The sequence below is a fragment of the Oryctolagus cuniculus genome, chromosome 8, assembly GCF_964237555.1.
Source record: "Oryctolagus cuniculus chromosome 8, mOryCun1.1, whole genome shotgun sequence".
Taxonomy (NCBI): Eukaryota; Metazoa; Chordata; class Mammalia; order Lagomorpha; family Leporidae; genus Oryctolagus; species Oryctolagus cuniculus.
In genome coordinates, this window is record NC_091439.1 from 5,759,981 (window position 1) to 5,787,071 (window position 27,091).

General features: G+C 39.5%; 1 protein-coding gene and 1 long non-coding RNA gene across 5 annotated transcripts in view; one reads left to right on the forward strand and one right to left on the reverse strand.

Moving 5' to 3' along the window:
- Nucleotides 1-14,255: 14,255 nt before the first annotated feature.
- LOC138843372 (uncharacterized) lies at nt 14,256-19,817 on the reverse strand. Its single transcript, XR_011378012.1, has 2 exons — nt 18,990-19,817; nt 14,256-15,155 (listed from the first exon to the last, which is right to left on the reverse strand). It is a non-coding gene; the product is annotated as an uncharacterized lncRNA (long non-coding RNA).
- Nucleotides 16,980-27,091, forward strand: part of GASK1B (golgi associated kinase 1B) — a 56,207-nt gene continuing 46,095 nt past the window's right edge. Inside the window, exons 1-2 of one of the 4 annotated variants that reach the window (XM_008267275.4) lie at nt 16,980-17,296; nt 18,428-19,561. In XM_008267275.4, the coding sequence (XP_008265497.2) occupies nt 18,661-19,561 (901 nt within the window). In that variant the 5' untranslated portion in view covers nt 16,980-17,296; nt 18,428-18,660. Of the gene's footprint in view, nt 17,297-17,437; nt 17,555-17,620; nt 17,739-18,371; nt 19,562-27,091 lie in introns of those variants that run through there. The other 3 variants (XM_070047175.1, XM_070047176.1, XM_008267276.4) reach the window with 3 other exon arrangements.

The following is a 27,091-nucleotide window of genomic DNA, read 5'->3' on the forward strand; positions in this document are numbered from 1 at the left end:
TGGATTATATTTTGAATTCCTGTTTTTTGTTTAAAGTGGAACTGGGGGAGGGAGACTTCCTCCCACATAATCACCATACCTTGTTCTCTAAGAATGGCTGCTATGAGTTTGTGACTTTCTGTTGTCAGGAAGTGTTAACTAAAATGATACCCCTATCCACTTTTAAATAAAATTTACCTTGTGATTCACAGTTTTAGTTAATTCAAGCATTAAAACCTTTCTCCCACTTCTGATTAGGGCATTATTTATAGATGAGAGCTCTGATCCATCTTCTCAGACAAGCTGTCAAGCCCCAAGCTTCATCAAGTATACTTTACCCTGGTAATGACTTGCATCTTTTTCAGGAAATAGCTCCTTGGTCTTATAAAATACAGGTAAGAGGTAGTATGTTAGTTCCTCTCATCAAATTGCATTGATCTGAGGCTCCAGAGGGAGGCATTGGATTCTGTTTCCATGGCAACTGCCTCACTGCTCAAGGAGAAAACAGGACAACAATTGAAGTCTCTGTTAATGGCAGCTCTAAAAATAATCAGCATTGTGTTGAAATCAAGTGAAAGATCTAGGAAGCAATAGATAAAAATTATAACCATTTAGGGAAGGATTGAACAACCAGGTGTTGTGAAAATATTATTGCCATTGCAATATGCTTCAGGAATTATGAGAATGATTAGTGACAAACATATTTTTGAGGAAAATAATTTTTATTTGTTCACTTATTTGGGTGACTGTTGGGTATGATTACATGTCAACAAAGTGGTTGGGCCTGAAGCTACAGATATGTCAGTACTCTCTCTGTCTTTTAGGATCTCAGGGTTTTGAGGGCAATAGACAAGAAAATTTACCATGACTATAACACATTTTGTTTGCCTACCTAACATCCAGTTTCATCATTCCCCAGTGCTTTTTAAAAGATATTTATCTATTTGAAAGGCAGAGTTACAGCAAGAGGTAGAGAGAGAGACACACACAGAGAGAAAGAATGAGAGAGAGAGGTCTTCCATCTGCTCATTCACTCCTCAAATGGCCACAATGGCTAGTACTGAACCAGCCTGAAGCCAGGAGTCAAGGGCTTCCTCTGGGTCTCCCAAGCAGGTGCAGGAGACCAAGAACTTGGGTCATCCTCTGCTGCTTTTTCAGGCATCTTAGCAGGGAGCTGGATTGGAAATGGAGCAGCCGGACTCCAACTGGCACCCATATGGAATGCTGGAACTTCAGGCCAGGACTTTAATCCACTGAGCCACAGAGCTGAATCCTCCCCGGTGTTTTGAAATAAGTATGTGTGTTGTGCTGATCCTACAGTAAGATCCAGAAACCATTCAAAATTATTTATGAATAATTACTGGTTCAACAATGAGCATGCAACCAAATATCTACTATATGATACTCTTATCTATAGTGACTGGCTTCTGTACAAAGCTCAGAAATCTTATCTGGTAGTTGTGGAATATTTATAATCTTTTCTACATAGACATGAAGAAGGGAGCATATAGGTCTGTTGCTTCACAGCCACCTTGTGATCAGGAGGAAAGTCAGCATAAGGATGTGACCAGTCCTTGGACAAGGGTGAAGCCAAGAGAATCACAGAGAAATGCATCCAGATTTGATTAACTGCTCTAAAGCGTACTTTATCTCTGTATGTTCTTGTAAGACCAACCAATAACATTTCTGCCTGTGGCAGCTTGCGCTGATTTTCATGTTTTCTGTTCCCTGAAACAAAATGAAACAAAAAGACACCCAACTAATAATAAAAATAATGTTGTGTAATAAGTAAAATATTGCAAATAAACAAGGGAAATTATTGGATGTAGAGAGGAATAATAAATCATAAGGTGTTGGGGCCGGCGCTGTGGCATAGCATGTAAAGTCGCTGCCTGCAGTGCTGGCATTCCATATGGGCGCCAGTTCAAGACCCAGCTTCTCCAGCTTCAGATCCACCTCTCTGCTGTGGCCTGGGAAAGCAGTAGAAGATGGCCCAAGTCCCTGGGCCCCTGAACCCACATGGGAAGACATGAATAAGCTCCTCACTCCTGGCTTTGGATTGGCAAGGCTCTAGTTGTTGTGGCCATCTAGGGAGTGAACCAGCAGATGGAAGACCTCTCTCTCTCTCTCTGTCTCTCCTTCTCTATCTGTATAACTCTGACTTTCAAGTAAATAAATAAATCTTTTAAAAAAAATAAGAATGGTGTGATAATCAACTTATAAAAATATCATAAGGTGAAGGAGTAGGTATATACTAACCTAGTGCAAAGACAAAAGAAAAGATTAAGAAGCTTCCTAAATCAAGAGGTAGGGAATTCAGCTTTGCTATTAGCACAGCTCCTGATTTCTCAACTTTCTAGAATTCATGGTTACTGGCAAAATAAGCTTCTTTCACTTAAGTTCTATTCAGAGATTGATGTATCATGAACCTAAAGTAGCTTAAGCTCAAATGTGTCTCACTAACATTGCTCTTTTTGGCTTGGAAGTAGCAGTCACAGTTTTACATTAGCAACTGGACTACTCCAGCTTAAAGGTCACCTTGTAAGGTCAGGTGGTATTTCCAGGTTTCAGGGACAGAGAGAGTAGGTTATCAGTACTATTACTTTGTCTGGCCTCCAGTAGCAACCTCTGGTGGGCCCAATCAGGTATCTGGGTATTATCTTCAACTCCAGTGAGAAGAATATGAATGACTCCTTCCTCTTTTTGCCTAGGAATTAAGAATTAGACTTCACAGCTATCTAGGATTACAAATCCCAAGTCTGAAGGGGTGAAGAAAGGTAGAACATGGATGAGCTAACTAGATCAGCTGCTGCAGAAGCCGAGAGAGAGAGAGAGAGAGAGAGAGAGAGAAAGAGAAAGAGAGAAACATGCAACATGTGTAAACTGCAGGCAAGCACACTCAGCTATATCAAACGACTGGATTTCTGAGGGCTTACCCCAGGCAAAAAGCCATCTGACCAAGAAATGAGAAATTTGAGAATGACAAAATTCAACAACTAGATGTGAAAATGAAAAGAAATTTTCAAAAATTTAAATAATAAAAAATAAATTTACAATAAGCTATATTGAATGATTAGATTATTTTCTATCCCCAATAGAGGAAGTATTAAAAAAAAAAAAAACATTGTCAAGGAAATCGTGTCATTACCTTTTTTCTCCTGTGCTTCATTCTGAATACTGGGTTCATTTTCTCAAGCTGGCTGAAATGATGGCCACTATCAATTTGTCAACTCACAAACTCATGATTTCATCATGAGAGATTAATGTTATCAATTTAAAACCCTAAGAAAAGTTTAATATTCCAAGCTTGAGCAAAGTTCTCAACCCTGAATCAACTGCTTTTCTATCACTGAGTTCTACTCTTTTTGCTGTAGTGACCCATGTATTTATTCTCATATCCAGGGGTGTTATTGGGTCTTTTTCTAGAATCAAGAGGGTTTTAGGCAGACAGAAATCAGACACCCACCAAAAAAAATTATAGTTCTTTTCTCCATTTTCTGCTGTGCTCCCTCCTCTTTCATAAAGTACAAAGAAATGAATTGGCCACTGGGTGGACCAAAAAACAAGCAATTCCTAAGGCAAACAGTGGATGAACAGTAGTTTCAGGATTTTAGTTACAGTGCTCAAACACCACTTTTGGAACACTGAATATAAAAAATACTCAGTACTTGCAAGTTCATAGATTTGAATTTTAGTCACTGCTTCAACTCTCGCATTATATAATCTTGAACAAGTGACTAATCAAACATTATTCTTTCTGATTGTCAATATGTTGGCAAGGTAGAGGTCAGTGGGAAAGATTTGAAAAATACTTCAGGAAATTTAGCTTTAAAATGAGAGAACAGTCTCTGTGATCTGATTGTGCTATTGACATAATAAAACTGTAATAGAGGGAATGTCTCCTCCAGTGAAAAGATCACTTAATTTGAAGTTAAGACTTGAGATTCTTGCTGTGCCTTATTTGACTTTCTTTAGGTCGTTTACTTGTGTAACCTTCAGCCTGCTTCATCTGTACAATCAGTGGGTTATATTTAGTTTCTCTCGGATTCTTTCCCAGTTCTAAGATTCCATTAAAAAACAACTGGCCTCCAATTATCCAAACCTTATAAAAAAATGTTTATCTTTCTGTTTGTACCATTTGTAGAATCTGAAAAATTTGGCTGTTTTCTCTTCAAATATTGTTCTTGTTTGATTTCTTTTTGTACCTTAAATAAATCTTTGCATGGCCACAACGGTTAGTGGGCCATGCCAAAGCCAGGAGCTGAAAACTCCATCTAGGTCTGGTATGTGGATGGCAAGGGTCCAAGCAATTAGGTCATTTCTGCTGCCTTCTCAAACACTTTTGCAAGGAGCCTGATTGGAAGTGAGAACTGGGGACTCAAAGTGGCGCTTTGATATGGGATACTGGCATTGCAGGTGGTGGCTTAGCCTGCTGTGCCACAATGCTGGCCCCCAATTTGTATATTTTCTTGGGACCTACCTTGGTCTGGAACTTCTCTTTCTGATTGCATATATTTTTCTTTTAATAAGTTAAGAAAGTATTTGGTGACAGCTGCCTTTGCAAATGTCTTCTATTAAGTTTAATAGTTTTCTTGAATGTTTAGATTGATGTTTTTTATCAGTTTCAAAATCCTCTGTGTTCATCTTTTCAGATATTGTTTCTGTCACGTTATCTTTCTCTTTTCTTCTAGACATCCAATTACACATACGTTTGATCTTTAACTGCCCTACACATCTCTTAAACACTCAGTTCTAATTATTTCCATTCATTTTATGTTCTGATATACTGTTTTTATGTTTTCCACCTGTCCTTTGATTCTACAAACCCTGTATTCTGCTTTGCCCAATCTTCCTTTAAATCCAACTGAATAATTTTTAATTTCATAATTTTGTTCAGAGGGATTATCTATTTGATTATATGTTATGCATTCCAATTTTGTGTTACAAATCTATCACTAATTTTTTAGGGCTTCTTTTGCTTTATTTTCTTCTGTGTATTATTATTTTTTATTTTTTTATTTTTGTTAATTTTTATTTAATGAATATAAATTTCCAAAGTACAGCTTATGGGTTACAATGGCTTCCCCCCCATAACATCCCTCCCACCCGCAACCCTCCCCTTTCCCACTCCCTCTCCCCTTCCATTCACATCAAGATTCATTTTCGATTATCTTTATATACAGAAGATCAGTTTAGCATATATTAAGTAATGATTTCAACATTTTGCTCCCACACAGAAACATAAAGTGAAAAATACTGTTTGAGTACTCGTTATAGCATTAAATCTCAATGTACAGCACACTAAGGACAAAGATCCTACACGAGGAGTAAGTGCACAGTGACTCCTGTTGTTGACTTAACAAATTGACACTCTTGTTTATGGCATCAGTAATCACCCTAGGCTCTTGTCATGAGCTGCCAAGGCTATGGAAGCCCCCTGAGTTCAACGACTCTGATCATATTTAGACAAGGCCATGGTCAAAGTGGAAGTTCTCTCCTCCCTTCAGAGAAAGGTACCTCCTTCTTTGATGACCTGTTCTTTCCACTGGGATCTCAGTCGCGGAGATCTTTCATTTAGTTTTGTTTTGTTTTGTTTTGTTTTTTCCCCCAGAGTGTCTTGGCTTTCCATGCCTGAAATACTCTCATGGGCTCTTCAGCTGGATCTGAATGCCTTAAGGGCTGATTCTGAGGCCAGAGTGCTGTTTAGGACATCTGTCATTCTGTGGGTCTGCTGTGTATCTCACTTCCCATGTTGGATTGTTCTCTCCCTTTTTTATTCTATCAGCTAGTATTTGCAGACACTAGTCTTGTTTATGTGATCCCTTTGGTTCTTAGTCCTATCATTATGATCAATTGTGAACAGAAATTGATCACTGGGACTAGTGAGATGGCATTGGTACATGCCACCTTGATGGGATTGAATTGGAATCCCCTGGTATGGTATTTTATTGGCTCAATCACCTGTGAATTTCTCTCACTCTTGCTCTCTAAATATTTATCTCTATTTAATAGGTAAGAAAAAAAATTACATGAAAAATAAAATCCATTAGACATTGCATAATATAGTGAAATATTCCGAAAAGAGACTAGTATTTTAACTATCATTTTCCACTTTTAATCAATAAATATTATTCCTTTTTAGGGAAAGTGAAAAAAAAATGCCCATATTAAATATGCTAAATATGAACATGATGAAACACCATTAAAGTTGAGTAGCTCCAAATCTCTTTTACTTCTTCACATTCATTAGATAGCACTCCAGAGAAATAACTATGGCTTTGGATATGGCTTAATATATATATATATATGTGTGTGTGTGTGTGTGTGTGTGTGTGTATACATATATATTTAAAAATTTATTTATTTTCAAGTCAGAGTTACACAGAGAAGAGAGACAGAGAGAGAGAGAGAGAGAGAGAGAGAGAGAGAGAGAGAAAGGTCTTCCATCTGCTGGTTCACTCCCCAATTGGTTGCAACGGCAGTAGCATTTAGTTTTGTTTTGTTTTGTTTTGTTTTTTCCCCCAGAGTGTCTTGGCTTTCCATATATGAACTTAATATGAACTGAAATAAATTTTTAATTTGGGGAACATATAAGTAATCATCAAATGAAAGACGTAGCAGGAAAGTGACAGTATCACTGGAAAACTTCCTGCATCTAGTTATTGTTCATCATCTAATCAGTCATTCTTTTTTTTTTCTTTTTGCAGGCAGAATTAGACAGTGAGAGAGACAGAGAGAAAGGTCTTCTTTCCATTGGTTCACCCCCAAATGGCCACTACAGCCTGCACGCTGTGCCGATCCGAAGATCCGAAGCCAGGAGCCAGGTGCTTCTCCTGGTCTCCCACGTGGGTGTAGGGCCCAAGGACTTGGGCCATCCTCCACTGCCTTCCCGGGCTGCAGCAGAGAGCTGGACTGGAAGAGAAGCAACCGGGACAGAATCCAGTGCCCCAACCGGGACTAGAACCTGGGGTGCTGGTACTGCAGGCAGAGGATTAGCCTAGTGAGCTGCGGCGCCAGAAATAATCAGTCATTCTTAATTCCAGCAGAAAGTCTGAGAAATTTCACCTTATAAGCACACCAGGAAAGTGGTAGTACACAGGATAGTTAGAATAATGGCAGTATAACATCTTATTTTAATGTTTGAGATAATAAAGCAGTACTTTCTCTTGTTCTGGTAACAATACTTTACAGTTATGGCATGTTTTTCAGATTAAAGGAAGCAAGAGTGCACCATAATACAGTTGAAATAAGAATCTCTCACTAACTCTGCCTGTAAAAAAATAAAATAAATTAAAAAAAAAAAAGACTGTGCCATAACTTTCAAAGGTTTCAAAGGCACAAAACAAACTGGTCAAAACAAACTAGTCAACCCTCATTATTCACTTGTGCTGTTTCATATAGGTCAGCCATACAAATGGTCAGCACTTTACAAACGACTTTTACTGCCTACATATCTGTTAGAATTAATATTTTATTCTTTGAATAGTATGTGGGTACTTTGAAGATAGCGATTGTGGCTGGCACTGTGGCATAATGGGCTAAGCTTCTGACTGCGATGCTGGCATCTATGGCTGCTCCACTTCTAATCCAGCTCTCTGCTATGGTCTGGGAAAGCAGTAGAAATGGCCCAAGTGCTTGGACCCCTGTACCTGTGTAGGAGACCTGGAAGAAGCTCCTGGGTCCTGGCTTCGGATCAGCACAGCTTCAGCCCTGGCAGCCGTCTGGGGAGTGAATCAGTAGATGGAAGACCTCTCTCTCTGTCTCTCCCTCTCTCTATCTGTAACTCTGCTTCTTTTTTTTTTCTTTTTTTTTTCTTTTTCTTTTTTTTATTGACAGACGGAGGATTAGCCTAGTGAGCTGTGGTGCCAGCCGTAACTCTGCTTCTCAAATAAAAAATTAAAAATATTTTTAAAAAGATAGTGATATTCATCACTATTCAGTGAAATTTTTCACCTTGTCATGATCACTTCTTTTTTTTTTTTATTTTATAGTGGAAAATGAATTTTTAAGTACAGCTCTTTTCCTGGCAAAAATTGGAACAGCCCATCAGTTGAAATGTGGATGGCCACCATCTTTCTCACCCTTCTAAAGTAGTATCCAAAAAAATTTGTGTAAATCAGAGAGAGGAGCCAAAGTTTCCTTTTTCACAGACTTTATTTCAGAGAACTGTGGTGGTACCGGACAAACATCTCCTAATATGAAACTTTCAATTGCCTTTTCGAGATGACTATCAGAGAGTTTCCTGCCCAGTACAGGCAGCATTCAGGGTGGGTGAACCATATGAGCCAGGAACTCCAAGAGTGCAAAACCTGGAAGTGGAACTTTGTGTAGTCCAGGAGCAAGCCCAGGCACAGGAAGTGATGCAAGTTTCTAGAGAAACTGGCTCTTCAGAATTGGGCTCTGGCTACTGCTGGTGCAGCATGTCATCCATTTCCTGGAGGGCCTGGCCCAGCACCTGGGGTCTTCTGTATTTCCAGTTTTTGTTTGCTTATTTTGGTCATTTGCTCTTGTTATTTTTGGCAGGTTTCACAATTTACAATAATTTTTAGATATAGGTGATAAACTTTTGAGGTTCTATATGATATTCTTAGAAGAAGCATTAATTTTTGTTTATTATTAATAGGTTCAGTGAATAATCTATTCCATTCAAGACATGGTTTTAAGCTTTGCTGTGCCTAACCTATTTTAGTTTTGTTATTTATGGGGTGTGACCATTAATCTTAGGGAGTGCCCTTTCCCAATTCTTGGGCCTAGGTTTGGCAAGTTCTTTCTGCCGTGAATTCCAGTCTCTTAATTCCCAAGCGCCATCAACTGCTATAATCTCTGATCAGCATTTGCAGCTCTGTCTGCTGCTTTATACTACATTTCTTGACACTTGCCTTGTACGGACCTAGTTCAGAAGTTGAATAATGATTTAAGGGAAATTTGGATGCAGACTTTTGGGTGTTTTGTCAGGATCCTTTCTCTTTTGTAGTTTGTTCCTCAAAGCTCAGCTCCTTTTGTGTCCTTAAACATTAATCTCTGTTTCCTGGGGATGACTGTTTTCTTCTCGGGCTCTTTTTGCCTTCATGGAAGTTTGTAAGATTCACTCAGGAAAATTCAGGTGTGAAAATGGGATATGGCCGGCGCTGTGGCTCAATAGGCTAATCCTCCGCCTAGCAGCGCCGGCACACCGGGTTCTAGTCCCGCTAGGGGCGCCGGATTCTATCCCGGTTGCCCCTCTTCCAGGCCAGCTCTCTGCTGTGGCCAGGGAGTGCAGTGGAGGATGGCCCAAGTCCTTGGGCCTGCACCCGCATGGGAGACCAGGAGAAGCACCTAGCTTCTGGCTTCAGATCGGTGCCGGCCGCGACGGCCATTGGAGGGTGAACCAATGGCAAAGGAAGACCTTTCTCTTTGTCTCTCTCTCTCTCACTGTCCACTCTGCCTGTCAAAAAAAAAAAAAAAAAAAAAAAAAAAAAAAAAAAAGGGATACATCCCATGCATTTACCTTTCTTGAGAACTACAGCTTCTTGGTACCACTTTCAATGGCTGTCACATGCTTTCAGAAGATTGTTTACAGGTTTTGTAAAAGTCATTTTTGGAGACGATTTAGTTTAATACAAATCACATTGTTGGACCCAGGGGTCAACATTTTATCTACTGAATTTTAGTTTCAGCAATTACTTAATAATTTCTACATGTGATTTTTAATTTATTTTCAATATGTACCTAATAATTTTTAATCTCTTCTTGTAATTCTCACTTTGTCATCTTTTAAATATTTTGTATATATGAGAGTACTTCAGACAGTTTGTGGAAAATGGAATTTAAAAATAGTATGCATTTTTCACAAATGTTTTGAAGTATACCTGTCAGTCTGTGTTTAAATTTTGATCATTATGTTCGTACCCTCCCTCATTTTCTGTCTGTGTCTCTCTTGCTCACCCAGTCTTTCTGTGTTTTTCTTTGCATGCTTGTGATTTTTCAATTTCATTTCATATAAATTGATAATTTGTGGAAGGTTTGAATTTCAGAATCTTTTACTTTTAGGGAACTTTGAGAGTTTCTGGTTTGACATGCTATATTGTTTGAAGTAGAAAGTTACACGTTTTGATGTTGACTTTTGCTCCCTGTAGAAAACTTGAAAAGTGATACATATGTTTAGTGATGAGCTTAATTCACCAAGCTTCTCAGACACTTACTAGCTTTAGCAGCAGAAATTCCAAATCCAGCATATTAAGCTTGTTTTATTTAAAGAAAGTTGTATATTTTACAGGAATTTACATCCTTCTATTAGGGAAAATTTCACTAGTTGCATTTTTTCTCTTACTCAAGGAGAATGAGAACGTCCTTTTTTTCTAGGATCCAGTAAGGGAACACGTGTAAATAAGCTTTGATGTAGTTTGAAACTTAATGACAGATTGGCAGGTGAATTATTTATTAACTAACATAAATTATGTATAAAACTCCCCAAACAAGTCCAGTGCTGTCACTTGGCACATGACAAATCTGGCTTGATTGGGTTAGTCATATTTGAGTTTGTATATAGGCATGATCAACTTAGTGATATTGAGGTAAGATGGAAGGAGAAGAAATGAGATCTGAAACCAGACACATCTGGTAGGTTGGGTTATTCTAAGGGTAAAAGATAGGGAAGAAGGCAGACAGCTGACTCAGGACTCCAACCGGCACTACCATATGGGATTTGGGAGTCCCCAGAAGTGGCTTCACTTTCACACACAATGCCTGACCCTACCCAATGTTTGAAAAGCCATTACAAGTTTCTCCATAATAGGGATATACCTGCTAGGAAAATTGGGTTTTTATATTGACTCAATGATAATGTGACTTCTCCTCTGATCAAGTGTAAATGGGCATGAGCAGCTCTGAATTTTTTTTGGCTATAATAAATATATATTTTAAATGTCTATTTTTTCCCACCATAATGTTCTGGCAATGAGAAAGCTTCTTCTGTTTTCCTTGGTGTGGTAACAGCTTCTATGTATTCATTATTCAAACTTCACACTAACCTTATGAAACAGGTGCAAACCTATTATACTATCATTGCTATTGATAATTATTGTCCTGATAATCTTACCAGAGGCTCAAGGGAAGTGTGCATAACCAGTCTTAAAGTATCAAATCTTTCAAGAGGAAATTCTTCAATGTCTGTTCTAAAACTTATTATCTTTTACAACTAATGACCCAGCATTTAATTACATTGCTAAGAGTCTGCCTTACATATACTGGTTCTAAATTTCAATAGCAAAAATGACCAAAGATTTTAATACAAAATAGCAGGCAGAATGCATTGCTGACTATCTTTTAGGTCTTTTGTTAAATACAAAGGAAATATTGAAGAAAACTATGGATAATGTGCTGCATCAGTAAGTCTGACAGCTATTCCTTTAACATGAAAATTAAGTGTTGATCAATAAGTGTTATCTGTTAATGTCTTCTTTTGGATTTTTTAGAGTGTGCATCATCCTTGGAAAGAAAGAACAAGTGAACGAGCAATTACTTTCTACAATATGTCAACCACCAGGCTACTTTAATTTTTAGAACCAGCCCAGTGTTTCAGATGAGGAAACTGAGAAAACTATCTTGCAAAAGGACCCAACTGAGATAAAAATGTTTTTGCTTATAAAATTCTCACTTCATCTGAATTAAATGCATATTTATTATTATAGACTCTAGTGTATATTACTTTTTCAAATATTTATTTATTTATTTGAAAGTCAGAGTTACAGACAGAGAAGGAGAGACACAGAGAGATATCTTCCATCTGCTGGTTCATTCCAGACAGCGGCAATGGCCAGGAGCTTCATCTGGAACTCCCACATGGGTTTCAGGGACCAAACTCTTGAGCTATCTGCTGCTGATTTTTCCCAAGCCATTATCAGGGAGGTAGATCAGAAGTGGAACAGTGGTGACACAAACTGCACCCATATGGGATGTTGGCCTCTCAGGCAGTGGCTTTTCCTGCTCCCTCACTATGCTATCCCCTCTAATGGACATCTTATAAGAAATCAGTGTGAAAATAAAGCAAGGAGTTGCCGCTAAGCTTGTGATTACCTCAGTCAAGTATGGCTTCATTCTGCCAAAGAACAGTAATAGACAGTGCATTCTCAACCAAAGCACTGGTCATTTCCTGTGGAAAAATAATTGGGGTATTTTATATTTAGAGAAATGACATATTCATTCCCATAAAAATATTTAATTTTCTTTTCTGTGTTATACTCCTTTGTGTCATTCCAGGCATCCAACCAAAAGCTTTTAGGCTTATAGTTTTTGGCTACGCTGCCAGTTATATGACCCTGGGAGCCTGATGACTGCCTTTGGAAAACAGTGTGATTTTACTATAAAAGGCGCCCTTATGGGTGCATAACTGGTGATGGCCTGTGGGGGACTGACTTCTCCTGGCAATTTTCCTTAGCCAATTCCTCCACACCCAGTCATAAGTGCTCCTGGTTTTCATTCCATGTGCTCTGAACTTTGGTCTCTCTCAAGTTCCTTCTTTTTCTAGCATCCATACAACATGATCTTGGCTTGACAAAGGGGATTGGGTAGGTGAGGGTGGGTGGCTGGGCTGTTATGTGTGATACCAACATATCCTGTTACTTCCAATCCAGTGGATGCATTGTCAGGAAGGAGTGAAAGTCTCATAATGGGGGAGAAAAGATACAAACAAATTGCAGATATGGCATTGAATCTTCTCACAATTTTTACACTATCCTTTTTCTTTTGTCATCTCCCTCTCTTTTTCCTGGCCTGCCCTCTTCTATTTCTCATCTAGGGAAGTGGTTCTCATACTTTTGACCACCAGCAGGGCTTGTTCCAATCCAGACTGTACAGCAGTTTGTGTTTCCAACAAATTCTCCAGTGAAGCTGATGCCGCCTATCCAGGGCCACACTTTGAGGATCGCTGGTCTGAGGTTTGGGCTTTATTCCCATTATATTTTCATCCATCCATTTAGTATTTATTTAAATATTACTGGGTCAGCTTTGTGGTACCATGGATTAAGTCATTGCTTATGATGCCAACATCCCATATTCAAGTGCTGGTTTTTGAGTCCTGGCTGCTCTGCTTCCAAAGCAGTTCCTTGCTATTGTGCCTAGAAAGACAGCAGACAATAGCCCAAATACATGGTTCCCTGCACTCGTGTGGGAGACCAGGATGGAGTTTCAGGCTCCACCTTTTTCCTAGCCCATGTTTGACTGCTGCAGGTATTTTGGGAGTGAACCTGTGGATGGAAGATTTCTTTCTCTTTCTGTCTCTCCCTCTCTCTGTTACTCTACTATTCAAATGCATACATACATACATACATACATATGTATATAAATAAATATATAAATAATTTTTTAAAAAATAAACATTACTGAGCTAGGCAGTTCCTTAGACATAGCAAAGAACTCAGCTTTTGGGACTGGCATTCAGCACTTTTTTAATAAATGTTAAAGGGCTTGCAAACTATTTTCCCAAACCTCATTACCTGTGGGCACAAAGCACCGTTTAGTAGGAGTGACTGAAATCACACTGGCGCTTACCCTCTCCTGCATAAAACATGACTTTCAGTACCTCCCCCCCCAAACAGTTAGTCATGTCTCAGGGGTGCCAGAGATTGTCAATAACATGCTTATAACCTAGTCATTACTAGTCATCACACTTGGGCCTCACTCCTGGATGATTCTGCCTGTGCCGCTACCCAAGGACAACTTTTCTGTTGCTGCCTTCTGTGGGAGCCAGGATGTCCATACTGGGGATGCTGCCTACCCGTGCTCCCCAAATTGCCAACAGTTATAGGTGCCTAAGCAGAGACGAGGAGAATGAGGTGCTCCCCATCTCGGTATCACATTTCCTTACCTGGAAGCTGATGTACGGCACTAAGGCTTTGACATCTCAAAGAACAGTACATGAAGCTATCAGGGTCTTCCTGGCACTGATCTTTCCTGGCACTCAAGTCTGTAGGGCTGGGGAGGTGGGAATAGGCAAGCAGGCAGGGTATCAGATAGTAGCATTTTCTGACTTTTCTCAAACATTTTGTTCATCTCTTCGTAAAATGTGCATGTAGTTACACATCCTGATGACTTCTTCTACCTATGGTACATCAGAATCACAGTGGCTGACACACAAAGTCTCAAAACTATCAGATACAAATTATTGACAGTTTCCAAATTTCTCTCTACTGCCTTCTTCTGCACTTTAATGGTGTTTGTTTCTGATCTCAATGCATTTCTAATGTGCCAAATTCAATCTAGTGTAGCAGGAGCCTTCCTTCGTTTCCATGTTTTCTGTGTATTTTATTTTATTTTATTTTATTTTATTTTATTTTACACAAACTACCCCTTAGGTGAAAAGAGATTGTTTGCAGCACTATGCCAATTTCCTGCAAGGAGCCTCAAGATTAAGATAGCTTTATTCAATGTTACTCTTCTACCAAGACAGAAAATTACTTTATCTCAAGTCAGTCTATCTAAGCCAAGGATGACCTAGGGTCACATGTCTGACCTGATTTCTCATCTATGTGTGTGGCCTGGATGGTGTTTGGGCGTCAGAGTATTGAGGCCTTCATTGTCCACTTCTGAAATAGAGAAGCTTGGCTGTCCAGAAGAAACTCAGGCTAGCCTCCAAATTCTTCTTGTACCCCATGATGACTCCATGAATTATTAGGTTTTAAAAGTAAACAAATTGTAATTATTCTCATATATATTTGTCCTTTCAAGCTTAGGTCAGATTGCGTCTCATACATTTTTATCCATCTAGTATATTATGGTATGTTCAAACAAAGATTTTTGAACTTCTGGTCATGTGACAGAACCATCCTAAAACAAAAAGAACTTTGAGGTAATAGAACAAATATTTCTAAGGAAGTGAGTCTAAATAGATTATTGTAGGAGATCTCTGTACTGGGAAAAGGCAGTCAGCCCTAACCAAGTGTCAGATATAAGAGAGAACACCCTCTACAATGAAATTCCAGGTATCTGCTCCATTTTGGTGCTGTTTTGGTCATGTATGAGAGATCAGGTTCTGGCATTCAGTGTTATCTTTTATGTTACCATTTGTGGGGCTGGCTCTTAGGGACAGGTGATTTTCTCCCCTAGTGTTCTTCTCCTGCAACTAGATGTAGCTATACAGGCCAACAGCAAAGATGTTCTTGGGGTGAAGAATCCAATGTTAGAGAAAAGTGCACCTATTTCTGTAAAAAAAAAAAAAAGACAATACATATAATTTTGTATTACAACTTAAAAGACAGTTCCACTATAGAGCACCATTTTAAGAATTCCTTGGTCCCATTAAACACCTTTATGATAAAATTTCAAAGATTGTTAGGCTGTTTCCCCATTGGTGGGACAGAGCAGCTAGTGGTATTTAGGACAGAGAGTAAAATGTATCAACAAATTCCATGTGGCAAGAAGGACAGGTGTTGCACACAACAACCTGAGCTAAAAGCTAGAGCTGTGGCTCTGGAAGAGAGAGACCCTAGAGGTCAGAAATGGGGTGAGCAAGGGTTAGGAACCCAGAGGAAGGGTTGAGTCAGCACAGAACCAGCAATAAATTGTTTATCTGTAGGTCTTAGTCTGTGTGGCAGACAGAGGTCACCAAGAGCAAGGAAAAGCTTAACACTCAGCTTTTCAGGGACCAGAGTCCTTTCATCTCCTTTGCTTTCCGAGTGCTCTCAGGAGCTGGGTGAGTGGTACACCTGACAGGAGTGGGAAGTGAGAGTGCTGATGATGGGGAATCAAAGGCCCTCTTCATTGTCTAATCTGGTCCTAGAGCTGTCCCAGACCGAAGGTGAAACAGCTCTTACCACACTTGGATCTTACAGTTGGAAGCCTTGAAGGATTTACAAATTATTTCACTGCCTTTGGAATCTGAGACTGATCATTTAACTGTATAAAGGTGCTAATTTGCTTCTGGAACTAGCTATTTAACTCTTAGAACTGTGAATTACAACTCTTTGCACTATGGATTTCTGAGCTCCACCCAGATTAAGCTAGAGTCTTGGAATGGTGGATAGGGCCTAGGCAGTCATAAATTTAAACATCTCCAGTGAGGTTATTGTCCTGTAATTTTTAAGTCACTAAAGTGAAATGAACTCTTCATTGTAAGTGGAGATAGGGCAACAGAAGCTCAGTGCTTTAAGATTCTGTTTAAAGGGAGGGAGCAGAACATAAACCTGGCTCTCTCTCTCTCTCTCTAGCCGGTTCTCTGCAGGTCATATACTTCAGTTTGCACTAATCCCAACTATGGCTGTAAGAAAAGACAGTGTGCTTCTCTTTTCCTAAATAAGAGACGTTTTAGGGTGGGAGAGGAGTCCACCAGATTTACTAACTCATGAAACTCATATCTACTCCCTAGGCCTTTCTCCACTAAAACAGTTGCTTTTTCAAACAGAGGAGACTTCTGGTCAGAGAAGTTATTCTTTCAAATAAGTGAAAATATTAAAATAGTTTTTAAAAAGCAGAGGTATAGTTTTCCTATCAATAAATTCACATTTGTTGTCTAAAAAAATAATTCTGTGCTTGTGGAAGTGTGTGATTTCAGAGTTTTGGTGCACAAAGAAAAGGATTTGATCCCCAAGTTCTTACAAAATTTAGCCAAAACCTGCAGGTAGTTCTAGGCTACTGTCAATATTCTCTTTCCTCTGCGCCATAGAACTTTTAAACAGGGAGGGAGCGAGACCCAAATTTAGGAGCGCTGAAATAACAGTCTTATAATTTTTGGCATTGTACCACTTGGAAGTTTAGTCTCATTCATATATATATATATATATATATCACTCCTTGCTTTTCTTCTGCATTGTAAAATGTAGTATTTTTAGGATTATACTCCTTACTCTTCTATCTACTATCACAACCTTCTTTTCTGTAGCAGAAAATAAAAATGCCTCTTCCCTTCTTGCTTTCTGATTCTGTTTGCTATAGAAGAAAATAGAATAAGCTTTGTGAGACTTCAAGGTCATCAGCTCCTGCCTTTGTGCCAGGACATGCAAACAACTTAGGCCAATCACTAACCTGTTTTTAAAAGAAAACCTCCAATCAGAAAGTATCTGCGACTTCTTTTTGTGAAGTGCTGCACTGTGCAACTGCACACTATAAATGCCTCTCCTATCTATGTGCACTCTTATCTCACTGCTCTATTTTCTCCCTCATTATTATTAACTCTTTCCAACCTTTCTGAAATCCTAGGCCTATTCTTTTCAGAATTGGTGAGAGACAAGTGCTACTCTAAACAGTCAAGATGGTATGGTGAGTGGCAGCTCCTGGGCCCTCTGGGGCTTAAATCTCAAGCTACATGGAATGAACACAGGGCTGACTGCATTCTTCATTCTGCAAGGTACTTATTCAGCTACTGCTGCTCCTCTAAGCTAAGTAAACACTCTCAATCCTTTTCAACTTCATGAGCCTGATATTTCTGAGTCTGTTTGCAAAACAGGACACTAGAGGGCACCCAGGGGTTAAAAATAAGTGGGAAGTAACTTGAATGAAAACTGTACGGCATTTGTTTTTTCATAATTTAAAAATTAAAGTTGATTTTAAACTATTTTCTCAAGTTACTTATACATGTTAAAACTGTGCAGTAGCCCGTTTACAGGTAACCATTTTGCTTTGTAATCAGTTGTTTTCAAGGGAGCTTTTAAGGCTGAGCTGAAATGTTTGAAATGTGGAACACTCTTGACCATGAAATATGTTCTACTTACATGCCTCAGCCTTTAAAAGTTCTTTGCATTAGAGTCAGGGATTACATTCTCCCTGGAGCCAAGCATGGGGCCAGCTGTGTAAGTAGGGCTGCTTACGAGTTCCTTCTTTTTAATAATGTGAAAAATGTAACTATCGATTGATTATTTTAATTTCTTTTAATTTCCACTTGGGTGGAAAGACAAAGAATTAAAAGCATTTGGATTTGTATTCTGTGTGTGTGTGTGCATGTGTGTGGCTGAATATATGTAACTGCTTCTAAGATATATGGACATTCATGGCTTTATATTGTAATAACACTATATGAGATAATGGAACTCATTGTGAAGAAACTTCTTTTTACTATTACATAAAGAGAATATGTGTCTGCAGTTTGAATATTAATACTTGGTGCTTCCACTCCATTAATTAGAGAAGGACTCTTAAAAATAGCTATGAGATAGCTGTAGATTCTGAAATACCATCTATAATTTGCCTTATTTCTGAATTTCAAAAGGAAACACCCAGGTTTGCCAAATTTTAATGCTTTGCTTCAGAATCAAGTGAAAGGAGTCTGACTCTAACACAGGTTAGAAAAATAGTCTTGGACTTTTGTGGCTTGTTTTCATTACTTTAAACTGAATCTGTTTTCGTTTTTAACTGATTTTTTTTCTCCCTTAACTTTTACTGGTGACAGTTACGAAAGGAAAGGGTTACTCTTCTCTTTTGTATAGGAACTGAAATGGTTTGAAACTGTGACTCAGTGAACTCTGTTTCCATTCATTCCCAGAAGCCAGCCACAATTCTCCGTGGGGAGGCTGATAGGACTTTAAGAGATTTGCTGTGGAGAGTGTCAAAAACATTCCCACCTCCCTCACCGAGGCTTTTCATGCACCTCTGCCCATTGGAGACCACTTAGACACACAAGCGGACACGACACTGAATCCAGGAAACCATGCATCATGTCGGCAGGAGCCAGGAGCAGACTTTAAACTCTGCTCAACATGTGCAAGCGGCAGAGAAATGACCTGTCCAGACAAGCCGGGACAACTCATAAACTGGTTCATCTGTTCCCTGTGCCTGGCGCGGGCGCGCAAGCTCTGGAGCAGCCGGCGGCCAAGGACCAGGAGAAACCTCCTGCTGGGCACTGCCTTAGCCATCTACCTGGGCTTCCTGGTAAGCCAGGTGGGACGGGCCTCTCTCCAGCACGGACAGGCGGCCGAAAAGGAGCCACACCACAGCCGTGACACAGCAGAGGCCCCCTTCCCTGAGATACCCTTGGATGGAACTCTGGCCCCCCCGGAGTCCCAGGGCAATGGGACCACCTTGCAGCCCAATGTGGTGTACATTACCCTACGCTCCAAGCGCAGCAAGCCTGCCAATATCCGTGGCACGGTGAAACCCAAGCACAGGAAGAAGTACGCAGTGGCGTCTGTGACCCTGGCGCTGGAGGCTTTGGCTGGACCATCGCTTCAGCTGCAGGAACCTGCCAGGGCTGTTGAAGCTCAAGTGCCTGGGTATGCTCAAGGAGATAACCTAGCAAAGAGACCCTGGAGGTTGGTGCGGGGTCCCGCAGTGCGAATTGGAGGCTCAGACTGGCAGCTGCCGAAGGCCCGTGAAAGCAACATCAGGATCTACAGCGAGAGCGCCCCCTCGTGGCTGAGCAAAGATGACATCCATAGAATGAGGCTCTTGGCGGATGGTGCGGTGGTGGGGCTCCAGCCAGTGTCTTCTAGGGGCGGTGCCCGCTTGCTGGTTCTGGAGGGGGTCGCCACTGGCTCTGTGCCCCGCTGTGGCCCTAGCCCCTGTGGGCTGCTCAAGCAGCCATTGGACATGAGTGAGGTGTTTGCCTTTCACCTGGACAGGATCTTGGGCCTCAACAGGACCCTGCCTTCTGTGAGCAGGAAATCAGAGTTCATCCAAGGTAACAGATTCGCATGCCTCGTTATTTGCAGCTGTTGGGTATTCGGGTTCATTTTCTCTTTTTCTAAATGATGTTTCTCCACCCACGTCTCACATTTGGATAGCAGCAGCAGTACCAGCAGCAGCAGTGTTGTCTTTCCGTGCACTTGGCATTCTTTCTTTTCCCAGCCTGGAGGGATGTGAGAGTTCCAGGGAAATGCTGTGCTGGACATGCAAGAGTAAGCCCACACTGTGTAATCTTTGCTCTCCATTTCCCTTGCTGCACTTCCCGGTGGCTTATTAAATCTAATTGAAGCCAAGGGTAATTTGCATGATGAGGAGAGGAAGCTGGGGTGGAGGCAAAGAACTTGCTGACAGTCAGGCATATTATGATAGGTTACTATGGGACTAAGTAAACTTTTGTTCTTGGGAAGTTTTTAAAAGCAAGGAGGAAGTAGGTTATCTTTGTTTAGCAGACAGAATATTTTTAAGAGGCCCAGAGCCAGATCATGTCAGATTCAACTCCTTTTTTTTTTAAAAAAAAAAGAATAGATTTAACTCTTCTATTTAGCAAATTTTTAAAAAATTAGCCAAAAATATGATGTGTGCAGTGTTTCCTCTAACTCACCAGGCAGATTCTTCCAGTTGTTGACTGTAGATTTTTGAGGCTGGTCTCTGAGATTCCTTTTTCTATGTTACAAAGGTCTTGGCAGTTTCTAGAGTAGGTAACTACTAACTGCTGTTGCAGGTGAAACTATTGGTCTGTGGCCATGCTTATGTCATATAATCAATATTCTCTGAATATTACTATTCCAAGGTTTGAATCCAAAGTACAGTGAGTCATGGGCTTGTGTTTGAGTGCAGAATGATCCCAACAGTTACAGCTATGAATCCAGGCTGACATTCAAGACTAAAAAGGACCCCAAAGAGATTGTAAACTCAGAATATACTCTGTTTTGCCTTGTAACCATAAATTTTGCAACCCGCATTCTAGGGAGCCTAGAATGGAATAAAGTCCTTGGGAGTGGCCAAGAACTAAACTGCATTCCCAATGACTTTGTGATTATTAGTAATTTAGCTTAACAATAGAGACTTTTTTTTTTTACTTAAGAAAAAAACGAGGTCTATCTAGCTCACAGTTTTAGAGGCTAAAAATCCAAATGGTGGGATACAGACTCAGCAAAAGTCTCCCACGGCACATGGTGCATGGCAGAGCATGTGTGTAGGAAGAGCCAATCAGCAAGCCAGGAAATACAGCTAGAATGAATACTTCTTAAAGTATTGGTAATTTGCTTAGAAATATTTGTCATTCCTTGCTTATACTGGTTCATGTCTAAGTGCTTCAGGTTCACAGGCATGTTTTGATGGCTCAAGTTCACAAGATAGTTCACCATTATAAGCCTATTATGGGAAATCCTTTTAACATTTCTTCTAATGTTAATAAAAGCTAATATTTTTGGGTGTTCCTTATTTGCTAAACAGTACACTAGTATATCCACAGAGTTCATTTGTTCACTAATTCCTACAGTTCTTACTACACTGCTGGGAGTCAGGTGCTATTATTATTTCCATTTAGTAGATGAGAGAATTGAGACTTATTTAGGAAAAAGAACTTGGTTTCAACTTCATACCTAATAGATGGATGAGCTGGGTTTCAAATTTAAACTCAGGGAAATTTGGAACGTAACCTTTCCACCGCTGGACTTAGGTAATTATCCAAACTGCAGCACTCCGGAGTGGAAAGAGATCCTAGGGGGCTTTCCTTGGGCAAGTGTACACCAAGATTGCCTTGGGCATGAGATCACCCTCATTATGTTGTATTGGCATGCATTATCATGTCATAAAGGTGCCAGAGAAGATGAACTTTTGGTTATATCCCAAGGCAGGGTACTATGATACATCCTTTGACCTTCCCTAGGATGCACTTGGATGGAATTTGGGAGAATGAAATAGTGGATTATAGCCTTTGCTCTAGAGTTAGACTGACTGGACTTATATTTACTATTCATATGACTGGTGAATGCTGAATTCTCTCTCTATGCCTCAGTTTCCTCAGTTGTCAAATGACAATACTGCCCACTTTCATGAGGTTGCTGTTAGCGAATATATGGGTAATGATGTTTTGCCAAATGTAAGTATTCAATAAATGTTGGCCATTGTTGTGACTGCACCAAGCATATTTTTTACCATGTTCCCTTTCGCAAGTTACTCATAGAGGCTCCAGCCTTCTTATATCATATCTTTATGTGACAGGACTATAATTAAAATCCAAGTCTAGTGACTTCTTAATTAAGATTTTTGTTATCAGGGCTGGCACCACGGCTCACTAGGCTAATCCTCTGCCTGCGGCGCCGGCACCCTGGGTTCTAGTCCCAGTCGGGGCACCGGATTCTGTCCTGGTCGCTCCTCTTCCTGTCCACCTCTCAGTTGTGGCCCGGAAGTGCAGTGGAGGATGGCCCAAGTCCTTGAGCCCTGCACCCGCATGGGAGACCAGGAGAAGCACCTGGCTCCTGGCTTCGCATCGGCATAGCGCGCCCCCTGTAGCAGCCATTTGAGGGAGTGAATCTCACTGTCTAACTCTGCCTGCATAAAATAAATAAATAAATAAAAAGTCTTAAAAAAAGATTTTTGTTATCAGGATTCCTTTTAGATCTTTATTTCTGTGCTCTGGAGTTCTAGCATCTTTGAGAATAAAGATATCAAAGAGGGACTCATTTTCTCAGGTGTTCTCTCCAGTCATATGTAAGTGATAAGAGAATGCAATGAAGGTCATATTGATTTGACTTAATTTGATGAATTAAGTCCTGAAGATTATATTTTAAGCAATACCAGATCATTTTTGTTCTCTCTTTGATACTTTCCCTTATTTGGTTATTTAGAGTCAAAAAATCAGGCCAGTTTCCCCAGGAGCCTATAAAATTATTTACAAATAGTCATGAGCACTTCGCACAACATAATTCTATGCATGTGGACTGTAGTGATGCAAAGTACACAAACAAACCAGTTCTGATCATGGTGGAGATAGTCTTAGGTTCTCAGTATCTCTCTCCATCCATGTATTTCTAGTGTTTTTCTGACCTGTGTTTCTTTACCTGATTGCCTTGGAAGTGTGTATATTCCTTCTAAGAGACTTCTTGTTCTTGCAGAGTCCAACTTGGAATTATTTGAGCTTCTTAGATATACCCAAGGTGCTACTAGATCTTAAACAGTTACCAGCAACTATTTCTGGCTCATTCTACCTAATATGCATTTTACATAATATGCATTTGTATCATACTGCTTACTTAATAATCTGTTCCTTCCTACTAGTATCTAGGTCTGTGGAGACTGAGATATTCCCTCTTTTCTTTATTGTTGTACTTGTGGGTTTTAGTGGAGAATCTGGCACATCGTAGGCACTCAATAAATACTTTGAATGACTGCAGGAATGCATTTGTGTCTTATTCCATTGACTTTGAATAGTAAATCTACATTTGCCTACAGTTTCCAATACTCAGGACAAGTACTAAGATCTTTAGTCCTAAATCCAGTCTGGAATATCTTCTCAAAGACCTTATCAAGAGTTCATTGTGGAGATAGTTTAAATTATCCATGGAAGTCTCTTTATAATGCCAATAGGAAGACTGATAAGGACTTATTTTCATGAGAACCATCAATATAGTCTTTTGGCATTATACTGCCATATAATTTGATACTAGGTTTTCTGCAGGAAGAACAAAATTCAGATTAGGTATATATTTCTCTGATGACATGGCTTGATCCAGGAGAATATCCTTTAATACTGAGGAGAATGTGTAGTCAGCAAATCTTTTTTTTTAACTTTTATTTAATGAATATAAATTTCCAAAGTACAGAATATTGATTACAATGACTTCCCCCCCATAACGTCCCTCCAACCCACAACCCTCCCCTTATCCACTCCCTCTCCCCTTCCATTCATATCAAGATTCATTTTCGATTCTCTTTATATACAGAAGATCAGTTTAGCATACATTAAGTAAAGATTTCAACAGTTTGCTCCCACACAGAAACATAAAGTGAAAAATACTGTTTGAGTACTCGTTATAGCATTAAATCTCAATGTACAGCACACTAAGGACAGAGATCCTACATGAGGAGTAAGTGCTCAGTGACTCCTGTTGTTGACTTAACAAATTGATACTCTTGTTTATGGCATCAGTAATCACCCTAGGCTCTTGTCATGAGCTGCCAAGGCTATGGAAGCCCCCTGGGTTCACTGACTCTGATCATTTTTAGACAAGGCCATGGTCAAAGTGGAAGTTCTCTCCTCCCTTCAGAGAAAGGTACCTCCTTCTTTGATGACCCATTCTTTCCACTGGGATATCACTCGTGGAGATCTTTCATTTCGTTTTTTTTTTCCCCCAGAGTGTCTTGGCTTTCCATGCCTGAAATACTCTCATGTGCATTTCAGTCGGATCCGCATGCCTTAAGGGCTGATTCTGAGGCCAGAGTGCTGTTAGGACATTTGCCATTCTATGGGTCTGCTGTGTATCTCACTTCCCACGTTGGATCGTTCTTTCCCTTTTTTATTCTATCAGCTATTATTTTCAGACACTATTCTTGTTTATATGATCCCTTTGGTTCTTAGTCCTACCATTACGATCAATTGTGAACAGAAATTGATCACTGGGACTAGTGAGATGGCATTGGTACATGCCACCTCGATGGGATTGAATTCGAATCCCCTGGTATTTTTCTAACTCTACTGTTTGAGGTAAGTCAGCTTGAGCATGTCCCGAATTGCACATCTCTTCCCTGTCTTATTCCCACTCTTATATTTAACAGTGATCACTTTTCAGTTAAGTTTCAGCACTTAAGAAGAATTGTGTATTGATTACAGTATTCAACCAAAAGTATTAAGTAGAACAAACAAAAAAAATACTAAGAGGGATAACATATTAAGCTGCTCATCAACAGTCAGGGTGAGGGCTGATCAAGTCACTGTTTCTCATAGTGTTCATTTCACTTTAACAGGTTTCCTTTTTGGTGCTCAGTTAGTTGTCACCTATCAAGGAGAACAAGTGGTATTTGTCCCTTTGGGATTGGCTTATTTCACTCAACATAATGTTTTCCAAATTCCTAACAGGGATCATTTTCAGTTAAAATTTAAACACCTAAGAATAATTGTGTGTTAATTACAGAGTTCAACCAATGGTACTAGAACAAAAAAAATACTAAAATGGATAAAGTATTACATTGTACATCAACCGTCAGGACAGTCAGCAAATCTTACAAGTAATTTGCCTTAACCATTGTTTCTATTCTCTGACTTTTGGTTAATGTCTGTGAGAATAAATTCATGTCTAGTCTAAATAAAGCATCTAGTCTGTCTTGCAAGTTGAATGTTGCTATTTGGGTTATCTCAGTGAATCTTTCCAAGAATCCTATGGAGTAGACAAAATTTGTTTACCTCAATTTAGAGAATAAGGAAAGTAAGAAGATTCTAACAGCCATATAATGAGCTATTTGTCCAGCAAGAATTCAAACTCTTGTATTCTAATTTCCAAGCCTCTTCTCCTTTCATCTATCTACTTTGCTCAACAAATCCTTTAAGTGTCTTCTAGGCATGTCCTCTTCATCCATCACCATAGCCTGCTATTATAACTAGTTATGTAATATAGTTAAACAGATGACTTATACAATGATACATAGAACCAGGCAGTGGCAGCCTCTTTTCACTCAAGGAGACAATAACCTTTGCCATAGCTAAGAGTTACTGAATGTTAGTTCAAGTATATACCAGCTGCTTTTCTAAATACTGTGCTTACATTATCTCATTAAATCCTTATAAAAATTCCATGAGGTACACCAGGTGTTATAGAACCTGGAACTGCTATGATAGACATTTAACAGAGAATTCAAGCTCAGAGTAACTGTGTATCTTGCTCAAGGGCATGCAAATTGCCTGGATATGAAAAGGAAGTGTGAGATAGTAAGGGAGATGTAACAGACAGTCAAGTGCTATGATTTCAATGACTAGTTTGCCCTCAGATTTTCAGGTGAAGCTGTCTTCGGATTCAGTCCTAAGAAAGAGTTCCTAATAAACTCATCATAAGTTGAAAATATCATTAAGTTGAAAATGCTTTTAATGCACTTAACTACTAAACATTACAATTCAGCCTATCCAACCTTAAGCATTTTTAGAGCACTTATGTTAGCCTATAGTACTTTTTATTGAATTTTTGAATACCTCATATAATTTATTGAATAACTGTATCCAAATAATCATTGATTAAACAATACATTGTGTTACTCTCATGACTGTGTGGCTAACTGGGAGCTACCCAGCTTGACAAGAGACTATCCTACTGCTTACTGCTAGCCCAGGAAAAGCTCAGAATTCAGTGTTCAAAGTATGGTTTCTCCTGAATGCATATCAATTTTAAAATATCATAAAATGGAAAAGTTGTAAGTCAGACCATTGTAAGTCAGGGGACTGTCTGTAATGCTCATCTTTATGGTTTCCAAAATTGATAAAAGTGTTTTAGGTGATTCAATAAGTATAGTCACTAGTCCAGTTTAGTCTAGAACAAGTTCTTGATTGTATAGCTTAATGAAATATAGATGATTCTACTTGAGTACTAACAGATATGTGTGAAGGGGCTGTTGTTGTAGCATAACAGGAAAGGCTGCTGCCTGTGGCGCTGGCATCCCATATAGACACTGGTTTGAGTCACGGCTGTTCCACTTACAATCCAGATTCCTATTAATACACCTGGGAAAGCAGTAGAAAATGGCCCAAGTCCTTGGGCTCCTGTACCTGCATGAGAGACCTGGAAGAAGATTCTGGCTCCTGGCTTTGGATCGGCTCAGCTCCGGCCATTATGGCCATCTGGAGAATGAACCAGCAGATGGAAGATCTCTCTCTCTCTCTCTCTCTCTTTCTCTCTCTCTCTCTCTCTCTCTCTCTTTCTCTCTCTCTCTCTCTTTCTCTCTCTCTCTCTCTCTCTCTCTCTCTCTGCCTTTGCTTCTCTTAACTCTGACTTTCAAATAAATTTTTAAAAAAAGATATATGTGAACTAAGTGGACTCACTGGTATTGTACTGCATACCAGATATTTTTTGAGAGGTGTTACTCCAAAGATATCCTAGAAAACAAGAAGGGTGTACTTGAGGAAGGACAAGGTTGCAAATAGGTAGGGAGATAATAGTAGAGTGCAATACAACATCCAGCAATGATCCCAGGACCGATTTTCATCCAATGTATATCTGTAGGAAGTGCAAAAGTGAATTGAAATAAAATACCCAAGGACCTTATTTTTTAAATCATTTTTGTAATAATGAAATCTTCAACTGTGAGTCAATAAGGAATTTAGTATCATGTACCCTACACAATCTGTTTCATATTTTCTATTATAAATGTAGGGTAATCCTGAAGCTTGGTGAGGTTATGAGATTTGCTGTAAGTTACCCAGCTAGTTAGCAGAACTGGAATTTGTAGCCAGTTATTTTTTTGGAGACTAATGACCTCTAATATCGACTCTGTTAATCTATACTGCTTGTCTCAAATATAACTTGGTATGATTATGGGA